The sequence below is a fragment of the Haliotis rufescens genome, unplaced genomic scaffold, assembly GCF_023055435.1.
Source record: "Haliotis rufescens isolate VD_foot unplaced genomic scaffold, xgHalRufe1.0.p SCAF_6, whole genome shotgun sequence".
NCBI lineage: Eukaryota > Metazoa > Mollusca > Gastropoda > Lepetellida > Haliotidae > Haliotis > Haliotis rufescens.
In genome coordinates this window covers 30,565,784-30,589,820 of record NW_025964334.1, presented here as the reverse complement: position 1 = coordinate 30,589,820, position 24,037 = coordinate 30,565,784, and the positions used below count along the sequence as shown (strand labels likewise).

Genomic DNA, 24,037 nt, shown 5'->3' with positions numbered 1-24,037 from the left:
GTAATAACCCCGTTCTTGTGTAATCTCCATATCTGTTCTTACTTGGGCCGGTTTGTACGGGTATTTTCTCGAAATCTTTCGTCGTTGGTCGAATTGTTTCCTTTAATGTCTACTTTTTAAGAATATAGGGATGGTGAGACAAGAAAACAAAAATTCCAGTTATCTATTTCCTTTATACAATTTTGGAAAAATGTAAATGTTTAAAAATGTTTTTTAAAAATGTATGTTGTTTCAATGCATGGGAACAAAGCCAAGCACTGTTAAGAGTATCGGTGACGTTATGAATAGTACTTGAGCCAACAATTACGGGTCATTGTAGCTGTGACACTTTTCTAGGTCGTCTGATTCGTAAACAAAGAACTTAAACAAATGACACCTTAGTAATGATTGGTTTGGTTGGTTGGTTGTTTTAACGCCGCACTCAGCATTATTCCAGCTATATGACGGCGGCCTGTAAATAATCGAGTCTGGACCAGATAATCCAGTGATCAATATCATGAACATCGATCGACGCAATTGGGATCGATGACATGCATCAACCAAGTCAGTGAGCCTGACCACCCGATCCCGTTAGTCGCCTTTTACGGCAAGCATAGTCACCTTTTACGGCAAGCATGGGTTGCTGAAGACCTATTCTACCCCGGAATCTTCACGGGTCTCTTAGTAATGAAATATATAGGTCGCATAAAGAACCCGAGTCTATACGACTGTTACTGCTTCAGTGCACCACACGCAAGTACGTAGTCTTGCTTCAGTGCACCACACGCAAGTACGTAGTCTATATTCTGATTAAAAATAGAAATATGCAGGCCACATACAAAAGCAACAAATATAATGGTGTCACATTCTATGACTGTATTGGATTTTCGGTTAAAGTGCGTATGAAGAAAACAGTAAACTGTGTTTATTATCTATAATAACAAATAAATTATTAAATATCCTAAACGTTTTGTTTAAAAAACATTACCAGAAAGTACAGTGTGTGAAAGACATGCAACAAGTCGCACTTAGCCTTGATAATGCTGATTATCCAATATAAGTTGAACATTCAATGTGAATCTGAGGACAATACACTTACACAGAATATACCATTATATTAATATACCCAAGGCCGAGGTATGAGTATACCATCCATTTTTGTTAATGCAGCCTTACATCGCACAAACACTTCGATAAATAGACATGCCATGATGAATGCATGCATCATTTACATACAACACACTTACACCCTGACGACGATATGTTATTACAGATTTCATATAAAAGAAATGCATACATGTATACTAATAAATAACGCCATAAACAGGTACTAAACACATCGAACAAAGCTCTAGAATATTTCCCAACAAAACACATGTAAACACCGAAGGCACCTACACGAGTTTAGCCTTGTCAGAAATAATCACGTTTCTGCTCCAGACCCACCCTATTTCCGCCACAGCGCTCCCAGACAATGGAATCAAGGTACGGCCCCGCTGAACTCGTGTACACGCAGGCCTGTGTTCTGTGATTGTTCTGGTATGTAGTGTATATAGCAAGACTGCCGACAATTCAGCTTGCACAATGACAACATGTTCGTAGCAAACTTCATTTAGTCCCCACGGAGAGGCTGACCCGGGCAACTCTCTCCGCCCCGGGCTGAACACTTGTGGTGAGTAATGGACATACATTTGGATCTCGTTTTCGTGGGAAGAGATGGTCAACAATTTACCGAATAACCCAAACCTGCGAGAAATTACAGATTCTATGTCCTCAGTGGTTTAATATTGTATTTGTTTGTTTGTTGTTTAACGCCGCACTCAGCAATATTACAGCTATATGACGGCGGTATATTATTGTTAATAATAGAGTCTGGACTAGACAATCGTAGATCGATGCACAAGGTGTCAATCACTGGATTGTCTAGTCCAGCCTCTATTATTAACAATAATATACCGCCGTCATATAGCTGTAATATTGCTGAGTGCGGCGTTAAACAACAAACAAACAAAACATCTCCACTTAAATTGGAAAGGAGCCCCAGTGAGGTGGGAGATTGAGAATCTGAACCTGTGGAAAATGTAGACTTGCTTCACTGAGACTTTAGCATTACACGAGTAAGGGCAGGGCGGAGCGGAGGAGAATTGATGTGGTTCGGGTACTGTGAGACAGACTACCTGATCTCAAGTGGAGACATAAGCTTAGTCTATTGTGGAAAGAAAGTCACATAAAATCAAATTTTTGCTTTCTGTTTCGACCTGCATTGATGTTGTTACTGTTTTGAGTAAAGATGTGGTGGTTGTTATGGTGTAGTTGAAAAGGTGAAATGTCGACATCTGTTTCCGTGAATATAACACATCGGGCATCTGCTGCTAATAAGCCCCAAGTTTGCTCGGGGTAGGAGACCTTTTTCTTTTCGATTGTCACACCCTCTACCACCACCACCACCACCTTGCATATGTACAGCACTGTTAACTCTACAGATCGTTGGGTTGTTTATGCATGCTCACATCCGATTCCAAACTATTGGACGTTACCAAATCATGTAGACTGATGAATGATATAATTATAAGACACGTTGCCTTCTGGTTTATTCATAGTTGCATATAGGTGTATTACTTCCAATCCCAGTACCCCGAACCGATTCCCCATCACCGTTCTCCATTTCATGTACCCCCCACCGGTTCACCATTATCTCGTACCCCTCTCACAACGTACCCCACCCCGTTCCCCATAACTCGTACCCCGCTCACAAAGTACCCAACCCCCGTTCCCCTCTCACAACGTACCCCACTCCTTTCCCCGCACCCGTTCCCCATCCCACGTACCCCCCCCCCCCCCCCCCCCCCCCCCCCCACACACACACACACACACACACACCCGTTCCCCACGCTACGTACACCTCTCATACCCGCTCACAACGCAACCCGCACCTGTTCCAAAACCCTCGCACCCGTTCCCCATTTCCCATCCCCCCGTAACAACGTACCCCGTAGTCGCTCCCAACCCCCCTCACATAACTCCCCACCCCACGCACCCCGAGAATTCAAGTTTACTCTATTACACAGGTCTCTTGGGGTCAGTATGGACGGGGAGGCTTGCCTGCTGACCCCCGCTGAGTCGGAGACACAGAGACTCTGGGACGAGGAATACAGGAGACGTCAGGAGGAGCTTCAGAGACGTGCACAGAATGCCTTAGAAAGGAGGTACATATCTCTTGGTTTTAATAGTGACTGAATGTTGTTTTAAGCCGTGATGAGCAATATCCCAGCTATATCACGGCGTCTGTAAATAATAGAGCAGTGACTAAATGCCAGATCATGTCAACCAGACCCAATTAAGTCGATCTCCTCTTGCGAGAGTGAATGCATGATTTCAGTGTTTTTAATAATGAACTTATTGTGTAATGCCTTGGGATGGGCCTTTTTCATTTATTTGTGATGTTTAAAGCAAACCACATTTCATATTTTTTTCAGACGTTGTTTGAGACAAAAAGTTACCGATCTGAATGAACGCTGGAGAGGTTTGGAAGATCGCAGACAGGCACGTGACCGGGACTACTTTCACCGATGCGCAACGGTGCACCGGCAAAATACGTTATAGTAACATGAACGTGGACTATTAATCGTACCATTCCTGGAAAACAATCCTGTAAACAAAGTAGCTGTGATACTGTAATAGAAAGGAGATATAATAAACGTGTACTAGTATTTTCAAGTGTCTTTCGTGAACATATTCCAGGGCAGCACGTATGTATCGTAAATCTTGACCTAATTTGCAAGCGGCTGGTGACAATGAGTTACAAATGTTTTACATAAGCTGACATACCCCTAAATCAAGCTTACGATATGGAGTACATTTATCTAGCCCCTAGTGTCTTCCTCAGTTCATATGTTAAGTCAGGTGGGGGTGTGCGCACCAGCGGCGCCTCCCCTCTGGACCCGCCTGTGACATTAAAAGTTTTAAGGCTGTCATTTTCCTATCAAAACAGTCTAACTCACTGTTGGCCATGGTAATGCATGTGTTTTCCTCCAATCTGTCGACAATTCCCGGAACAATAACTAGTCAATACCTTCCATTATGTGATCACAATGAGGCGTGTTCTATTTTCAATATGGAAGCGCGGCAAGGGGTGCAGTTGCGATTCACAGATCGTAATGCTGAACACATCCACGATGTTCCGAGAGTAGCACACCAGCAAGGACCTCGATCACACGCCAACATTTTGTCATATGTTTTGAATGAAGGAAATGCCTCGAAAACCATGTAAGGAACAGATGTTCCGAGTTTTCAAAGCTGTGTCTTGTGCCTGAAATATAATTCGAAAATGGTATCACAATTTGTTTTTATAAATAAAAGGAGAGCGAGTCATGTTTGAACATATTTCATTTGTATCAAGACTTGTCAGCTTGATGTGGGAAGAAAGCCCGAAGGTATTAGACGTTTTACAAAAGGTGAAACCCACGGGCACGTGTTGAACCCACGATCACAGGTGCGTGTCTGGCGCGTCCAAGGGCGTGCTGCTTGGCGTTAGTAGAACACAACAGACTCACATGCGTGCCTATTCTTGTAGTCCGCACTTGTTTCCGACCCACACTTGTCTCATCTCCCCAAGGCAAGGGAGTTAACTGACAATAAAAGTCCAGTTTCCACCGTTGTCGAACAAGGCTGGTATTACAAAGTTACATTTTGGCTGGCCTAGCGAGTCTATGCATAGTCCAATCAAAATCACGCAACGAAATCGAAATCTGGTTCGTAATCTGTCGTGCAGATTTCGGTCGATTGCAGGATTTGCAAAACATGTGCACCGCCAACTCGCTGTCAACAGATATTTTCAAAATCTTTTCATGTTTTTAATCAAGATGCTCACGTGATCTGATGCACCTCGCGATGTAAGACCCGTTTTATCACAATATAGATCTTGATTATCTATCAGATCGTCCTGACTGGGCGCCACCATTTTGTGTGAAGCAAACGCAAATGATACGAGAGGTGGAATCTGATTGGTCCATAGGAGAGGCTTAGAAGGGACATAGCTGGTAATAGCCACTTGTGGCGCTACGATCGAGCCCAGTAATTCCAGCCAAGTTCGGCAAGGGTGGAAACTCGACTTTTAAAGTCGGTGAACTCTCTTGCCTCGAGAAGATGCACTTGTCTGTGCTTGAAGGGAAGACCATTGGGTGTTGTTGGGTACGGGTTTCAGACATTCTTATTTATGCCACAGGGTCTTGAAACGCAAGAAATAGCAGCTAGAAGATATATGGCCACACCCCCTGTCAGAAATGAAGTTCAAGATCAGTTTTATTTCTCTGAAAAACCACCAACGGTTGTACAAGAGTGTGTATATATATATATATATATATATATATATATATATATATATATATACAACATATAATATTCAATGAAGATCAAGATGGTAAAGAAAACCCTAAAAAATCTTTTTGGTGGAAAGTGTGATCATGTCCATTAAAACTGATAGTGGTAAGAGCTCCCATAACCATTTTTTTATCTTGACGTCTGATCGGTCGCTAATATGTTAAAGAAAACCAAAGGAGGATACTTTGAGATCGAATGGATCCAATGGTTAGTGTCAGTTTACCGCAATGCGAGGTCTGGAGATATAGAGAAAGCAATTCCGTGGATTAGGTAGGGTTTTTCCTAAGAAGCGTCAACATCTTTGGTACACAACGTCCATATCCAGACCGGGTTTCTAATAAATATTGCACAGTATTGTACAGTGTATTCTGCAAAGTGAGTTGGGTTTAATGCTGCTTTGAACAGCATTTCAGAATTAATTATATCAATAAAACATTAGTGATATAACTAAATAGATACTGATATCATAAAAGGGTTTACAGAATCGGATATGCTGGTTTGAATGCTTGTTCACTTCTATTTCTTCAGGCCATAATTTTGGTAGTGCCATGTAATGATGTGTGAGACCGCCTCCATTATGTGGCGGATAGAGCATCTGCCAGAAGAGCGGAAGGTCAGTGGCCAATGCCCTGGCTACTGGCATTCACATCTTATTTCCGATCACAGATGTCTTCAACAAACTTGGTACTACAAAAGGTGACCATCTCACCCAAGTTTCAGGCATCTAGCCCTTTAAATTATTGAGAAGATCATTTTTTAGTTATTCTTGTCATAATCAAAAATGGCTACCTGGCAGCCATATTGAAATTTGATGCCTTGAATGAACTTGAACCCCTTATAGTATGGTGGCCGAGAGGGGACATCGCTTTCTCGCTCTATCGCTTTCTCGCTTTCTCGCGGTTAAGCAGTATCCCCTCTTGACCACTATAGGGGCCGCATGTGATATCTGCTGCAATTGGGAGGTAATGTTGAACTTTTCTCACTATTTACTTAAAACATAATTTAACTGTAGAGACGTAAGTGATTTTTAAACAATCCACAGATTTTTGCGTAAAATGTAATTGATTTATTTATGGCCCTATTCAGTTGTATGTGACCATCACGCCGAAAGCGCGTGGCAGATCATGGCAATACGCTCTAAATAAATCAGGTTAAAATCTAAATATATACTTTTCAAAAGAAGTTAAGAAGACTATGGTTAATAAGTCATGGCTGATTGTTTGGCAAAAATACAATCTTATAATTGTTGGTGTTCTATAACTTGTTTTCGGTAGTATATGATGTTACAGTGTGTCATAAGGTTGTCCGTAAATGTTCTTTACTTGCATATAGTAATTTGATAAACACCGCTGTGAGTGAGTGAGTGAGAATGGTTTCACGTCGCTTTTAACAATACTCCAGTAATATCACGGGGAACACCAGAAATGGGCTTCACACATTGTACCCATGTAGGGAATCGAACTGGGTCTTCGGCTTGACGATCGAACGCTTTAACCACTAGGCTACCCCTATGCTCCTATCGCTGTGGCGTTACCACAGTTGATATGTGTAGTTGTGTAAACTACACATATGGAGAGACATAATTATTAGTGTGGCCACATAGTTAAGGTTGATAACAATATGAAATGCATTACTGTGATTATCTATAGCATATATTAAATCAGCTATCATTGTAATATGTTATGTATATCTTAAGTATAGTTTTGTCAAAATTATGTATGTATGTGTGTGTGTGTGTGTGTGTGTGTGTGTGTGTGTGTGTGTGTGTGTGTGTCCGACTCATTGTCTGTGTAAAAAGGTAGTAGATAACTACATAAATCACATCAAAACGCACATTTGTTAACCATACAGTTTAAATGGATAGAGAATTGCTACATAAATATGTAGATTCCTGCCTGAGCCTATACTATAATTGGATTTCTAGTCTCTCCTGGCGGGAAAGTTAAACTTTATTTTACAAGCACTTTAGCATTAAATTAAATTCCCGAAGACAGTTTGATCGAAAGTCATTATAAAAAACGAGTTGTTTAAAAAAATAATTTTCAACGCATTTTATTTCTATTGTCCAAGGAATGGGGTTACGGGTTAATGACGCTCTCGAAAGTCGTATATGTGACTTAAGGTAGAGACATATATCTAATTCATCTGTATTTTGTAAGGGAAACATAACTGTGTACATGTACAACTTTTGTTTGCATAATGTACATGCAACTTAATGAACATAATTGAGCACATATTCGGCTTCAATTCCAAATCTAATGACCGAAAAAAATAATTCTTTGGACGTTGCAAACAATACAAACTGGCTAATAAAACTGACAATTATTTGTCAATATATGATCTCCTTTTTATCAGTTTTAAGATTGATGGAGAAATGTGTATTTTGTAACATATTTATCTACAACAGGATGTTTAAAAAATCTAATCTGAGAGGCAAAATAGCGGTGAGAATTACAGGAATGGATCACCACATATCAGCAAAAACCGTTTTAATGTACGGCATTATGGGAAATATCGCTCTATCGCTTCCTCTAATGACTAACCAGTCATATGGAGGAATCGGGTGTTCTTTAACTTCTTTAGAATAGTATGTACTGTAAGTCTTGAAATTAACGTTAGAGTTAATTATAAATGCAAAATAATTAGCGTAGACATAATAACCGTATTCGACGTAATATGCGCCAAGGGCGCTCTCAAAATTAGAATATTATTTTGGTGAAAAAAAAGAAAGTTGAGTTGAAAGATAAATTTCGTGGTTTATGCTGGCAACCTCAAATGTTTATGTACGACAGATATATTTTTCCCGAATTTAATTGCCCATAATTAGGTGTGCATATAACGCACGAGTGCGTATTATACGCAAATAAATAAGTCTTGTGTACATTAATCAATCGGAAGGGGTGCTAATTGGGATTGTTCACTAGCCAATATATTAGCAAATATCGCCGTGGGCGTTGATTAGAGCGGGGCGCTTATTACGTCGAATATGGTAATTATACTTTGCATTTATGTCTCAGAAATGACTGTTGATAAGACGGCCTCACTAAACACTTTGAATAGCGGAAATACCAACTTGAATATAAACCCAATCAACTATCTATTTCCACATTACGGTTACTGAGAACAATATGTGATCCAAAAACTAGAAATTACATAATGGACATCCGGTAGTTTTACCATTGCTTGGGTGAGGACTTCAAACTTTGATGACATCTACTCCGCAAACAGAATAAACATTGATATAAGCGTTGTTTTTAGGAAAACACTATTGCTTTTTAGGAAGTACGTACTACTCAGCGCTATTGAGCGGTGTTATTTGCTATTTGTTTTGATAACTTGGCCTGGGGGCGGGGGATCCAATAGCTAAATAGGGCCATAAAACAATCAAATTCTTTTTTTTTACCCAGAAATACGTGGATTGTTATAAAAGCACATATGTCTGTACTGTTAAATTAGATATAAGTAGATAGTGACAAAATTTCAACATTCCGTCCATATGTATAATTTGAAATGCGACTGGAAAAATCTCAGCTCTCTTTTGTGATTAAAACCCACAAGAGGGAATATTGCTATACCGCGAGAAAGCGAGAAAGCGATGTCCCCTCTCGGCCACCATATTATGTAATAAACTTCCACACACAATTTCAGAATGCATCAAGCTATTTCACCAAATGTGAAAATATTTTGGACGATGTGGATGACAGGCTCACATGGACTTTCAGGCCAGGTGAGTTAAAAACAAACAACAACAATACAAGTCCGTGTAAGCTTTAATGGTGAAACATTAACAAACTAAAGATAACATAATCATATGCACATGCATATATATTGTAACATGTCTCATGCCGCCAAGTCTAGAGCAATATTCCTGTTTATACTAAAAAGATAACGTGAAGTGATAACGGTTTGATTGGCATTCTAGAAGTTAGTAATCAGGAAAACATACAACTTTGTGGATAATAACTTCTGGATTACTGCATATAGCGAGGTTTCGATGTAGAACCTTACACCATTATCAAGCTGGAGTGACAACCAAGTGATGAGAGGTACATATGCATGACATGTTGTGATACATCAAACATCACTATATGCAATAAACCAGAAGTTGTTATCCACAAAGTTGTACGATACTTCTACCAACACAATTTTCATAACCTCCAGCAGCACCACTATATACACCTTAATGACATGGCTGCATGCATGTCTATGAAACTTTCATTTCAATCCTGCTCAAACTAAACATTCAAGAAACAAAGGAATGTTTTAAACCTTAACAATGAACTTTCTAATATTAGCCATGGAAGAAAAGTGTTTCGTGAAAGGCTGAAATTGCATCAAGCAACAAAAGAGATTTGCTTTTATCAATGTTATTTACAAGGTTTATCCTTTAAGCTAAGATCCAATCCCCGGATAATGTCAAGTGGGCCATGCAGGACAGAATAGGTCCTGTACCCACTGAGTGAGTGAGTTGGGTTTGGTTTAATGCCACTTTGCCACAACAGTATTCCAGCTCTGCACAGCGAATTGCAGCACCTCGGACTGGCTGGGACAAGCAGGACAGAATAGCTCCTCATACCCATATGTATTGTATAAGGCAGTTATCATATCTAACATAAGTAACAGTCATTATATTGTTACTTCTACAGTTGAATCCTGATGTCTGGAACCTTTTAAATAGCTGGTTGTGTGAACTCAGTCTGGTCCCAGTAAACTCTTACTATATTTATCACTTTTTTAACCTGAATGTGTCAAAGTGGATGTCACATTCCCGGTTTTGTGTTGAATTAATTTATAGTCCCAAGGGTTAAAAATAAATTAACACTTACCCTCATTACATCAGTCATATGACGTCAAGATAATCCTGTGATATTATTGAAATGTTACTTAAATAACATGCACAATTTCGTATGTTTGCTTTCTTTGGTCTGATAGGGTAGATGTTAATAATATCGAGTCGGATGTGTGGAACTATTTCTCTGGTCCCTGGAGTAACATAAACAGTACACTACGTGTACCTGAGGTTCATTCAACAATGACTAACATATCTAATCACTAATGAAAACATTTGTATCCATGGCAACTACCTGAATGATCATACACAATCTGTAAAAATGATTGATTTCACAGAAATGTCAAATAATCTGAACCAATTCTTCAAAAATCAAATGACATTTCAAAAACAAAACACATCAGTTAGGTTTACAAGTTTTACATTCAGAATGGAGGTAGTGTGGCTGCTTTGCATAACTGTTGTTTTGATAAAGGTGTTAGGATCTACACCGAAACGTCACTAATTGTAATAAAGAAGTTGTTCATCCATAGAACTTGTCTTTCTTCATACACCAACTACTAAATGCCACTGAAAGAAGTTGTTGTTTTACTGTTCCAATATTCTAAAAACGAAAAGAAGCATACTTTCATATCTGTCAACATATGTCAAATTTGAAAAGTAAGAAATACATTTTAGGATTAGGCAACACTTCTTTACCATTTTTATTGTTTACAGATTTTTACTCACAGGCTAGCTCAAGTGAGTCCTATTAGTGTGCAAACATAGCAAACTGAATCCGTTTATAGCGGAGGATGTTACTTATTTTCTTAACTTCTGTCAGAGAAGGTTTTGTTCTCTGTACAGAGCTTGTACAGTCGCCAGAGACTATATACAATGCATTGTAGTTCTTATATAAAACCTAACAGTTAATTCTTAATTCATTAAACACACAGCAGTTTGGCAAGTGCTCGTGTCATACCACAAGAAAACTCCAGTTATTGTGGTGGTGACTTTAAGGTGTTGTCATTTTGTTTTTGAAAACCTGTACTTGTTTCTGATGGTAGCAGTCCTATAAACAAACCCTAATATCTAAAAAAATGAAAGAATGACTTTTATTAAAAGTTCCAAATCACAATCATTATAATTCAAACTAAAAACTTGCATCAACTGTCTTTTCATATTCTTAAACATTTTTCCTAATCTGAAAATTTCCCTATTATTGTCTACTGACATAAATGAGAATAAAGGATGGGATTACTTTTCAACAAAGCACCACATTTATGGATTGAATAAAAACCCACAAAAAATATAATCCATAACTTTGTTAAGAGATGCCCTCTGTGAGTATTTAAACACAAGCATCTATGTATTTGGCTATGAAAATACATAGAAGCAATCACAACCCTGACAACAGTTCCATGAAAGACTGTGGAAGGCAAAGTGTGAAAGACAATGCCCCACCGATGCTTGGTACCACAAGCAAGCCATTATGGACTAATGTAGAAATTAATACCAGTAATCTAGCTTAAAGGCCCCGGTTCATGCCTATACACAAAAGAGGTGTCAGCAGTTGTTATAGAAAAGCGAGATGGGAGATCAATCACCTGTGTGGTGTCAGGATGCTGACTTGTCAATCAACTGAGACTAAAAGAGCGAGTGAGTTGGCTTAACACTAATTTCAACAGTATGCAGTATTCCAGTCATATCCCGGTGTTAAGACCTAAAGGAGCGTATTATCTATTCCTCTGATAATTGCTGTCAAATGTGACAAATAAAGGCAATGTAAGAATCAAATTTTATGAAGATTTTTCAAGGGCTAACCAACTATTGCTGAATCTCATTAAAACTATTTAAGTTCAAATTAACACCTCTTGACAAAGATAGGTATTAAATCACTATGGGTATTGCTACACTGAACTACATCATAAGCTCAAAGCTCTAATTATGTAAATGAAAGTTATGAAACATTATTTGGTTTATATCATGCTAGAACTACAGTTTTTCATGTTTAATAAAAATACCATGAAATTCAATTAGCAGGAACATGATACAATTACAACACTATTATCCTGCATTGTTAGTTACTGGACAATTATTGTCACTTTTTCCTCACTATCACATTCCTCTTTCTTAACCTACAAGACAACTGACAAACCATATCATAATAGAAGGCATGTTGACTTTTTTTTTATGGTTGTAATCTTAACATACAACATATCAAAGAAATGATCCCAAGAACCTTCAACAATCAAAGAAGAACAAATTTGTACAGTACTGCAAAAATTAAATTAAATATTGGTTGAATTTCATAATGTCCATACACCTAATTCAAAGTCTGCATTCTTCATTCTAATCAAATACTTTCCGAGCAATAATCTGTGTCAAAGGCTAAATTCAATCACATGAGTTTATGGAAAGTGTTAATTACCGCAACACAAGATTTGAATTTTCAAATTCTGTATTCAACAACATATAGCAGCTACTTCTTGCCCCTTCGTCAACTGAAGAATACACATCAAGAAATGCCCTCTAGATATAAGAGGGAGACAGACCAGAATAGAGAATTTGAAATCCATATATACTACTCAAACGAAGTTGAAGAACTTCCAGTTCCATCATTATTTTATGGAGAATCAGGTGGTCCTTCTTTTGAGAAGTACAGTGTATAGCCTGTGTTTCTATGTCCACCAACTTCTAAATGACTATCAAGGACCTGAGATCATAACATCTCATACAAAATACATGGAAAAATGGGAAGGTGGTGCATAAATGTACAAGTAAACAAAGATTTTTTATTCAACAGCATGGAATGGCCAAGTAAACGTGAATGGTAATAGTATCAATGGTCTTAAGTTTTCAAACTATTCATAAACACAACTTTTGATTTCAGTCTGAAACTAAATAATTCTCATTTGTGTGAAAGCACTTCCAATGTTTTATTGCTATTTTAACAATTGGAAGTAAATATCATATTTCCTTAAGCAGATGATCACCATTTGACTTTGTGAAATGAAATCATTCTTATTTGTCTTCTCTTTACATGTTGACTGTACAAATATTTTTAACACATTTACCATGTCTACTGTCCCGACTGGTTGAAACTAGACTGGTGAAACTATTAATGTTGCTTTCATGTTGTGGCAAGATGACAGCATCCATTCAAGTTACATAATATCAATTGGCTTTACCAACACAGACAAAACTCATCTCCATCCATTATTGGTCCTTTCATTCCTTCCAACTGTATTTCAAGAGCTGAATGTTATAAAAGTGCAACAAAATCAGTTTTACTGAGAATTTTGCATCAAAGTAGATCAGAATCAGATCATGGAGAAAAATTCTCTGCAAATACTTTTTTAGTTCCTTCATCTTTTTAACAGATGAACAAAATGACAAAACCACAATACAGTGATTTACTTGACGCAAAATCTTTCATCCTATACGCACATATATTGAAAAACAGATAAAGAAAATTTGCATGCATGTGTAAAAATGAATACTGCTATTCATAACTTGGTACCACTTAAAATTAATTTCCATATGTAATCATTTAAAAAAATGCAATTAGAGACTTTGAGTCACCTGGACCCCTAAAACAAATAACCCAGGTTTACCCCTGAATATAATAAACAAACATTACACATTTCGACTATATGACACAACTACATTTCTTTATCATCATATGCTGTTTGCACAAAACTTTCTTTCCATGTAAAAAATAACCAGAAATCATGTGTAAGGAGCTCACTCAACACTGCTTGTTCTCATATTATGGAATTATCAGAATGTTCTCAACAGGCAAACATCAGATCCCAGATCAACAGCATAAAGAGAAAAGGTTTAATCCTCATTTTGACATTATTGCATTTATTGCAATGCCAAGTCATCTGAATCTAAGCAAATAACAACTTTAAAAAATCCCAATCTTGGACAACCTTAATGTTGTTTTACTGGGGTTCTAAATCATACATATATCCATGTATACATGATGACAGTAGTGACACAAAAGTAGTGATTCATAGTGACTTTTCCCCTGAAGATACAATACATGATACACCTATCCATGTGTAAATTCATGTTTTAATTTTGTATTAATTCATGCTTCAATTCTTCAAACATGCTGCAAATAATAAATACCAGTCTAGCATTACCTTACCTTTCAAGAATCATAACTCTATATTTGACTGCATAATACCTTAACACAAACTGTTTGATAACTTGGCGTTAGCAGAGCCACATGGAAAAATGGCACAAATATATCATCAGGATTCATAGCGTATCTTGACTGAGGAGGTGCGATATGTATCGATACTTTAGGCAGACATGTTGTGATACCTCCCGATAACAGGGTACCATCTTCATCATTATCATCATAATAATAATAATCATCATCATCATATACAAGATCTTTTACTCTGATACGTTACCTCTGTGTGAAGATCAAGGACACCTCCATAGCAGGTCGTATCAGGTGAACTTTCTGATCTGCCAATCAGCATCAAGGCTTCTATATTCTCGGTATGAGTGAGCAAAGTATTCAGACAACTACAGGTGATTTATGTATCTTGAAAACAAAAAAAACTGGTGAGTTCTGAATGCAAACATCTGAAGCTGTGTTATTTCATTGATGAAGATATTTTATACATCTTGTCATTTCTGAGCACCAGAGAGAGTGCACGACATGTATTAAGGGTATATTTGTGTTCTGTGACAATTTTCTTTGCTAAGATCAAAATTTCTGAATTGAGATGGTAAAGAAATAAATCTGAATTGTTTTAGAATTCTGACATCTGGTTGGCTCATGAACCCATGCATCACTCAGTGTACACCTTCCATGGAGGCATCCTCAGATATTTACGTAGATAGGTGTCGTATCAGTAAAAGATGTGATAATTGGATTTATCAAGCAATGGCAAAATACGCAAGCACATATTAAAACAGGTCCCACATAAAAAAAAGCATGAACAAGAAGCGACTAGAAAACAACCAGGATATATTCAACAAGAACTGAAGCACCATCAAACACTCAAGATACAGGTGGACGAAATTACTCTGAAATATCTCACACAAAAAACATCCAACACTTAATCTAATTCTAAATAATATTGAATATTATGTCAGGGTAAATTGTCTTGGAATAACTGGCTTGATTAAAATATAATCTACACACCAATATACCCATTAAACAAATACTGAATATCTATCAAAATATGTGTAATATTATGTCGCAAGGATAACATAACCTTGACCTTGAGTAAAGTGTGATGTCTGAGGAGGGTGAAGGACATTAACTGATAGTTTAATTCATCATGATAATTGATATATATTTCATCATCGTTAAAACATGGATGTTGACATACTCTGCCTGAATAACAAAGTTGGGTAGTAAGAGAAGTAGAATCTTGCTAATTCTGCTAAATTGAAACCCAAGACCTTGCTTTGAATTTTGAATATGGCACATTTTTAGGAAAATGAACAATTAGCCAATCATGTAGGCATTTTCTAAATAACGGAATTCTCAACTTACAAGGACTATTTTCTCCACAATTAACCACCATTAAACTCTGCCTTCTTTTATTGTTTTACTTCCAAAATAACTTAAAATGGGAACAGAATTGGTTTTTTGTAAGCAACACAAGGAATCAAGCAATTTCCAGTGCCCAAAATATAAATTAAAAATAAATCTGAAAGACCTAAAGACAGCTAGAATGCATCTATATGGAAAACACTAACATTATTTAAACAAATGGAATGGCAGTACACAACATACAAGTACATATAATTTATACCACTGCCATTATTGTACAGATGAAGTGTTACAAACCATACAATAACATGAGTATTTGTACTAGCTACAGTTGCCCTGTGATACTGATTAACTGAGATATAAGTCACGGTTTGTCAAAGGGTACATATAAATAAATGTTATTAGAGACCACCTTTATTGCCATGTTATATATTCTCGGAGTGATAGCACTAGTGCTAGGCAAGTCTTAAGATCACTTTTTGGCTGTGAATAAAGGTAAACACATGTCATAACAATTCAAAATCCCAATCAGAAACATTGACATCACTGATATTCATTACCTTGCTAGGTTCACTGGATGACGACTGGGCTTGATAACATGATCAACAACTGATAAGTACTGACAAGCAATTAGTTATTGCTAGCAAGTACAATGTGTGTCTTACGGAACCTATAACTAAGTTTTTTAACTCAAGGTCATCACAAACTTGTGACACCATTGGGGATGCCGGGTTAGAATTGGTCCCAAGCAACCTATGCTGGTCAAGAGAGGTGATAAAATGGATCGGGAGGTCAGGCTCGGTGACATGGTTGATTGTGTGGCAACATATTGCAACTGCGTGGATAGTTGCTCACAATAACGATTATTTACAGGCCACTGTCTCGTGACTGGAATATTGCTGAGTGCAGCATTAAAAAAAACAAAAAACAAATAATAATTTTGTGAATTATAAGCATATGACACGTTTTTCAGCCCATAATGACATTTGTTCAACAACAGACAGTCCTTGGTCATAACAAAGTCTTCAGATTGTTCTCCATATGTATGATATGTTTGGATGATAAGCCAGTGTAGCAAAAGTAGTTTTGATGATCTTATTTCAGAACCAAATTTAACAGAATTTGCAAATTAGGAACTGGTATGTTCAAATTCTCTTTCAGTGACTGAGACCTAAAAAAGGAATATGTCTCCATGATCTCTGCACGGCTTCACCAACTTTGAGTGAGTGAGTGAGTTGTGTTCAACACTGCTTCAAACAGTAGTTCGGTTATATCTTGGTGTGATTCAGGTCACAGACATACAATATTTTAGTGCAAACAATGAGCATGGCTGTGGTGCTGAGAACCCAACATCATAAAAGTAGGGCGATTCAAGGATTCTAACCCACAATCTTAAGATCCTGTCACGCCTAAGGGACACAACTCCGCCCAGTGACTTGGGGTGCATACAGACAATTTGGCTCCCCCTCCATCACCAAGTTTGAAAAGTTGCAAGTAGTTAAGTAATCACTGGTCATACAAATTATTTTGGCTACCATGACCTATGAAAAAGGACATGAAGAATTATATTAGGCAAATTTACTTTCAGCAGATGATTAATGCATTGTGTTAAACTTAACAAAACAGAAACTCCATTTAGTTGGTGCCAGTTGTGAAGTGTAAATATTCTTAACAGTGAACGCACATGTCTCCACATATCATAAAATGTCTGTGTATATTACAGTAATCAGATACAGGTGTTCAACATTACAGTTATCAGATACAGGTGTTGTTCGTGAATAATACAAAGCTCCACAACACTGGCTGAAGCAGTTCAGACACAGCAGTTTAGGTAGTAGCGTTGAGAGCTCCGAATCCAAATCCTTTAGGTCCATAGGTCTTCCCATAGCAGGCTGTAGAAAGGGAAACAGAAACAGGGGGTGAGTGTTAAAGGTGTTGAGATGGTGCGAGTGTCAGCGTGTGTGGGCATGTGTGTGCGTGCGTGCGTGCGTGCGTGCGTGCGTCTGAATTATGGAAAATCGATTTGATAGGTCACAAATATTGATAACAATATGACAATATACATGATATTGGGTTGTGGGTTGTGGAAGTATATAGATGGATCACCAATATGGGTGATATGGGTGTATAGATAATGAGGAGATATGGACGGATAAACAATATGGGATGATAAAGTTGATAAACAGTATGGGGTTCATATAGATTGATAAACAACATGAGGGTTATATAGACTGATGAACAATACAGGGTCATACACATGGAAACACAGTTTGGGGTCATATAGATGGATAAATAGTATGGGATCATATTGATTGATGAACAATATGGGGGTAATAAATGTTGAAGAAAATGGAGGTCATATAGACCGATGAAAAATATAGGGCTCATATAGATTGCTGAACAATATTGGCGTCATATAGATTGATGAACAATATGGTGGTCATATAGATTGATGAACAATATGGGGTTCATATAGATTGATGAACAAAATGAGGGTCATATAGATTGATGAACAATATGGTGGTAATAAATGTTGAAGAAAATGGAGGTCATATAGACCGATGAAAAATATAGGGCTCATATAGATTGCTGAACAATATTGGCGTCATATAGATTGATGAACAATATGGTGGTCATATAGATTGATGAACAATATGGGGTTCATATAGATTGATGAACAAAATGAGGGTCATATAGATTGATGAACAATATGGTGGTCATATAGATTGATGAACAATATGAGGTCATATAGATTGATGAACAATATGAGGTCATATATACATCGATGAACAACTTCCTGAGAGTGGAGATTGTGTATGACTGGGATCTGAACTCACATTTACAGACGATCTTGTCTCCGGCCTCACACAGTGTGGTGGACTCCAGGGCCTTGTTACAATCCTCGCAGCGGAAACACATCTTATGCCACGACTGCAACACAACAATGAGTGAGTGAGTGAGTGAGTTGGGCTTAACGCCACTTTTAACAGCATTACAGTTATATCACGGTGTGTCAGCTTAATGTGGGAGGAAAGTCTGAAGTGATGCAGGTCTCAGACGTTTACCACTTCGGTGAAACCCACGAGCACGGGTATGGTGCTGACAAACCTAGAAACATAATCGGGGCGAACCGGGATTCGAACCCACAATCATAGGTTTCTGGCGTGCCCAAGGGACGCAACTCTGCACAGCGAATCGCGGTGCCTTAGCAGACTGGGCCACCCGTGCCCCCAAAACAAAAATGAGATGGTTGCAATGTCACCATTTGCCTTGTTTGTTTGTTGTTTAATGCCGCATTCAGCAATATTCCAGCTATATGACAGTGGTCAGTAAATAATCGATTCTGGTCCAGAAAATCCAAAGATTGATATCATGAGCATCGATACGATGACATGCATCAACCAAGTCAGCAAGCCTGACCACCTGATCCCGTTAGTCGGCAAGTATAGTCGCCTTTTACCATTGTTTACGGCAAGCATGGGTTGCTGAAGACCTATATCTATATCTCTAACTAGATCTTCACTGGGTTTGTCTTTAGTTATCACATGCAGTTACAAACATCAAGAACCCAATCTCCAGGCCATGGCCGACATGTAAGAAAGTTATACAAGCATCCTACCCGTCCTCCCCCAACAATTTTCTCAGCGAAGTAGACGGTCTTCCCGCATCGGGGACAGGCATCAGCTCCACCAAACTTGTTGCCACCACCATTATCTCCCTTGCTGTCCATTACCACTTGCGCCTTGCTGTAGGACGACACATTGCTGTTGGAAGGAAAATACTGGCTAAGTACATAGGACTCTTTCCAAAGGTGAAATGAAGAAAAGACAGAGCTTATTGTATCAATATTTTGTCAGTAACAAAAATCCCAAGTCTCCAAAGAATATGAAATGGTCTGTCAGAATGACCACTTTGTATGAAGTCAGTAGTCAGCTGCACTACTTACTCTCGGCTGATCTCGCCAGCTTTCCCAGTGTCCATGGACAACCCTGCCCCGCCCTGGGCAAACCCGTAGCCCCGGGGTCCAAACAGTCGGCCGTAGCAGGACTTGCAGTAGATGTGGTTGTCGTGGTTGGTGAGGGTGGTGCTGTCCAACTGCTTCTTGCACTCCGCTGAAATGTAACACAGTCATCAGGGATAGTTTTAAGTCAAAGAAGGAATGGTACTGTGTCACCAACCTGACCTGGTGCTAGGGCTGCAACGATACACCTAGGTCACGATACGATACGTATCTCGATACTTACATCACGATTCGATACATATCTCAATACGCTACGATACACATGTAATGGCTAGCAAACACAAAAGTAACAGTCCTACATATTTGTGACTTGTGACTAGATGGTAGGAGGAAATACTAAATGTACCAGTGTCCAGTAACCAATGATTTGCCATTATCATGTATAGAGGCAAAAAACCCAATTAAAAACAATTATAGCGACAGCCCTGTAATACACCATTTGAAAGGTCTAATCCTAGTGTTTATAACTATGAAAGTTATGTCTGTCACATTATTTAAATAATGCATTGACAACTTAATTAAGTTCGTTGTAAATAAAAAAATTGTAAGCTAACACATTCATAACGTCCAGATTAAGGACCAAGGAAGCGACAATTTGACGATTTTGGGCAAATATAAGATTTCAAAAGATCTATTTTTATTTTCATTGTTTACGTAATTGGAAATTAGCTATAACATAAGATTTCATTGGATACAAAATGGTTTCGAATGACGCTTTCTTGCTGAAATCTGCTACAAGGTTCATGATTGGTCAAATTTGAGCACGTGACCTGAGGCAGGCAATCAAATTACAAATCCTCGTCAATTTCAGATTTTACGAAATATTTTGGTTGAATCGTGTTATTCTGAAAGTTTTAAGCAGATTATCGCGATCTATATTAAAAATATGGAGCTTCGTGGATGTATCATGCTAGGTTACAAGCTGTGACAAAGATTTTTCATGCATATATTTTGGCATTGAACATCGTGTCCGGGAATTCGAGGCGACGAAAGCCGAGATGTCATTTTGACTAACATTACACGCGATCCAACGAAAAGATGGAAATCATAACTTAGCTGTAAGTGCGACCACTTTTAGATATATTTTTGTTGATTTTATTTATCACTTTGTATAATTATTTATTTAAAGATTTGCTTGAAACGTCTTTGTTTTGCTCTTTGACATGTTCGATGTTCACCCGTTGTCGAAGTGTGTGTCCGAGAATTACATTTTCAATAACATTGTGGGAAATAGTGAATAACTTTTAATCTATCGATAAAAAATGATAAACTGAAAAAGAATAAGCATGTGAGATGTGATAGATTTAATAAATGAATGGTAATGACAGGTAGGTCCATAAAAATATATACTATTTAGACGTGACTAAGTCTGGCCGGTTAACCGGCCTACAGTGCCTGGAGATGCGATGCTTCTTGGCCGGTCTACCGGCCTACGGTGCCTGGAGACGCGATGCTTCTTGGCCGGTCTACCGGCCTACGGTGATGAAAAGAGTGAAAACACATTTAGAACGTATCTGTGATAAAAGTTTATTTACAAAAAAAAGACGTACGTATATACGTCTTTGAAAAAACGTATCGTGAAAAATCGAGATACAGCACCTCACAAATCGCACACCGTATCGTATGGTGTGAATCGCGATGCATCGGTGTCCCGGGATATCGTTTCAGCCCTACCTGGTGCTCGATAGTGTGAGCAAACTGACCTCAACAAGTCCATTCAGTGAGTGTGTGACTGTTGGTGTGAGAGTGAGTGAGTGTGTGACTGTTGGTGTGAGAGTGAGAGTGTGACTGATGGTGTGAGAGTGAGTGAGTGTTTGAGTGAGTGTGTGACTGTTGGTGTGAGAGTGAGTGAGTTTGTGACTGATGGTGTGAGAGTGAGTGAGTGTGTGACTGTTGGTATGAGAGTGAGTGAGTGTGTGACTGTTGGTGTGAGAGAGTGAGTGAGTGTGTGACTGATGGTGTGAGGGTGAGTGTGTGACTGTTGGTGTGAGAGTGAGTGAGTGTGTGACTGATGGTGTGAGAGTGAGTGTGTGACTGTTGGTGTGAGAGTGAGTGAGTGTGTGAGTGATGGTGTGAGAGTGACTGTGTGACTGTTGGTGTGAGAGTGAGTGAGTGAGTGACTGATGGTATGAGAGTGAGTGACTGATGTGAGAGTGAGTGTGATGTGAGTGTGTGACTGATGGTGTGAGAGTGAGTGATTGCAGGTAAGACAACCTATGCTTGTCATGAGGAAACAAAACGGACTCTGTGACTCTTTGCATGTCCTCTATATCAAATGAGTGGATTGAAGCTCATGATGCAAATCACTGGACTATCTGGCCCAGACTTATTTTCAGACTGCTGTCACATAGCTGGAATATTGCTGAGTGCGGCATTAAACACAGGAAAAAAGCTTCCATCCAGCATGTCAATGCCTCAGACACTTACTACAACACAGGCAGAGCTTGTGATACTTCTTCCCCAGTGCACGCCTCTCCTCTGCAAAATACACTGGTTTGTTGCAGCGGGGACAGGCATCAGCGCCACCTACCCTAGGACCATCACCATTAGTTGCCATGGATACAGCTTGGGCCTTAGCTAGGGAGGAAACATTACTGAAATGAGAGAAAATTACATGACAACAAAATTTGCAATACCCAAGTACAGTTCATGTAAATCTATCAGCCTCCACTCACTAAAATGACATGGCATTGTCAGCACTTGTGTAATTATTCCATAATCAGAGTTTTATGTATATTTTATATATTTATCCTATCGACAAGGCCTCTTTTCAGCACTTGAGTCAGAAGACAGTATTCCTACTAGCTCTAGCTACGGCAGCCAGGGTTAGCGAGCTCCATGCTCTGGATGTCACTTGAGGCCAGAGGAAACAACACTCCAGGGGGTCTGACCATCTTGGCCTGTGCTGGTATTTCCTAGCTAAAAACCAACAACCTGGCCAACCAGCTAGACAATTTACCTATTTACCCCCTCGAGCAAACCATTCCCAGATTCCTGTTTATGGATTGTCATGACAGCGTGAATCTGGGACTCACTTACCAAACAATTAGCCTAGGTCTCCTTAGACCACCTAAAGTCCATTCAGTGAGTGATGGTGTGCGAGTGAGTGAGTGTGTGATGCTGTGTGATTGAGTGTCTGATGTGAGTGTGTGATGCTGTGTGAATGATGTGAGTGATGCTGTGTGAGTGACGTGAGTGATGCTGTGTGAGTGACGTGAGTGATGCTGTGTGAGTGAGTAATGTGATGTGAGTGATGTGAGTGAGTGATGCTGTGTGAGTGACGTGAGTGATGCTGTGTGATAGTGATGTGACGTGAGTGATGCTGTGTGAGTGAGTGAGTGCTTGACGTGAGTGATGCTGTGTGACTGAGTAGCTTATACTGTCATATTTGCAATGGAATGATCAATATTTAACAATTTCTAATCTTAGGAAATCATTCTGAGGCAAACAGTTAGTTTTCTCTGTCAAACATACTAAAGATGTCACTTGCGTTGTAGACAATAGGTCCGTGTAGGTTTTTTATAGTATAAAATTAGTGATAAATGCAAATTATCAGAAATTCAGTTTGGAATGCACTTTCAATAACTAATTTCCTGGCAGCCTCGGCCAGACATTGAGTTCGTCCCAGGAAGATCCCTGAGAACATGCTGAAAATAGTGGGGGAAAATCTCTACTCATCATTTCACAAGAGGTTTCACTTATCTGCTTTCTACCAACTGGTACTGATTAACAATTTCCAACTTACTCCTGAGTTACCTCCCCTGCTCTGCCGGTGTCCATACTGAGGCCGGAACTACCTCCTGCGAAGCCATATCCCCGAGGACCAAATTTCTTCCCGTAACACGACTTGCAGAATATCTCATCCTCATGATTTGTGAGAGTGGTGCTGTCCAAGGACTTATTGCAGCTATCTTTAACAAAAGATATAGGTTGCAGATTCTAAGGTAAAGCTTCGGAATATCTCACTTCTAGGGGTGTAAAGATTCACCAACACAAGTATCAATACAACATGATATAAGTATATACAATGATATACTAGGTTGACATGTAAAACAGAATGAACATAAATCGTAAAATACATTCTGTGTATATTTACCATGTTTACAAGAGGGATCAAGCCACTGTTCAATATTTGATTCAACCCACAAAATATTTTTTAATTGTGCTACTATTCACTTCCTTCCAAGATAGTAACATTTCATTAGCACGTCAAGTTCAAGTTTTCATGTACAGTACCGCGACCTTACTAACAAGATAATTATCATGTCACAAAAAGGTTAATCATTGTTTATCATTCCTCAGGAGATAATGCTTAGGTAAGATCAAATCTCCTGGGTGATATCGCTGCAATGAAATTGTA

General features: G+C 38.7%; 1 protein-coding gene across 2 annotated transcripts in view; it reads right to left on the bottom strand.

Moving 5' to 3' along the window:
* Positions 1-9,113: 9,113 nt before the first annotated feature.
* LOC124117766 (muscle LIM protein Mlp84B-like) overlaps positions 9,114-24,037 on the bottom strand; it is a 30,760-nt gene continuing 15,836 nt past the window's right edge. For both annotated transcript variants that reach the window (XM_046479770.2, XM_046479771.2), the window contains exons 5-10: positions 23,423-23,588; positions 22,105-22,271; positions 19,603-19,768; positions 19,276-19,420; positions 18,494-18,587; positions 9,114-17,548 (exon numbers count right to left, since the gene is read on the bottom strand). In XM_046479770.2, coding sequence (XP_046335726.2) covers positions 17,484-17,548; positions 18,494-18,587; positions 19,276-19,420; positions 19,603-19,768; positions 22,105-22,271; positions 23,423-23,588 — 803 coding nt within the window. In that variant the 3' untranslated portion in view covers positions 9,114-17,483. The remainder of the gene's footprint in view (positions 17,549-18,493; positions 18,588-19,275; positions 19,421-19,602; positions 19,769-22,104; positions 22,272-23,422; positions 23,589-24,037) is intronic.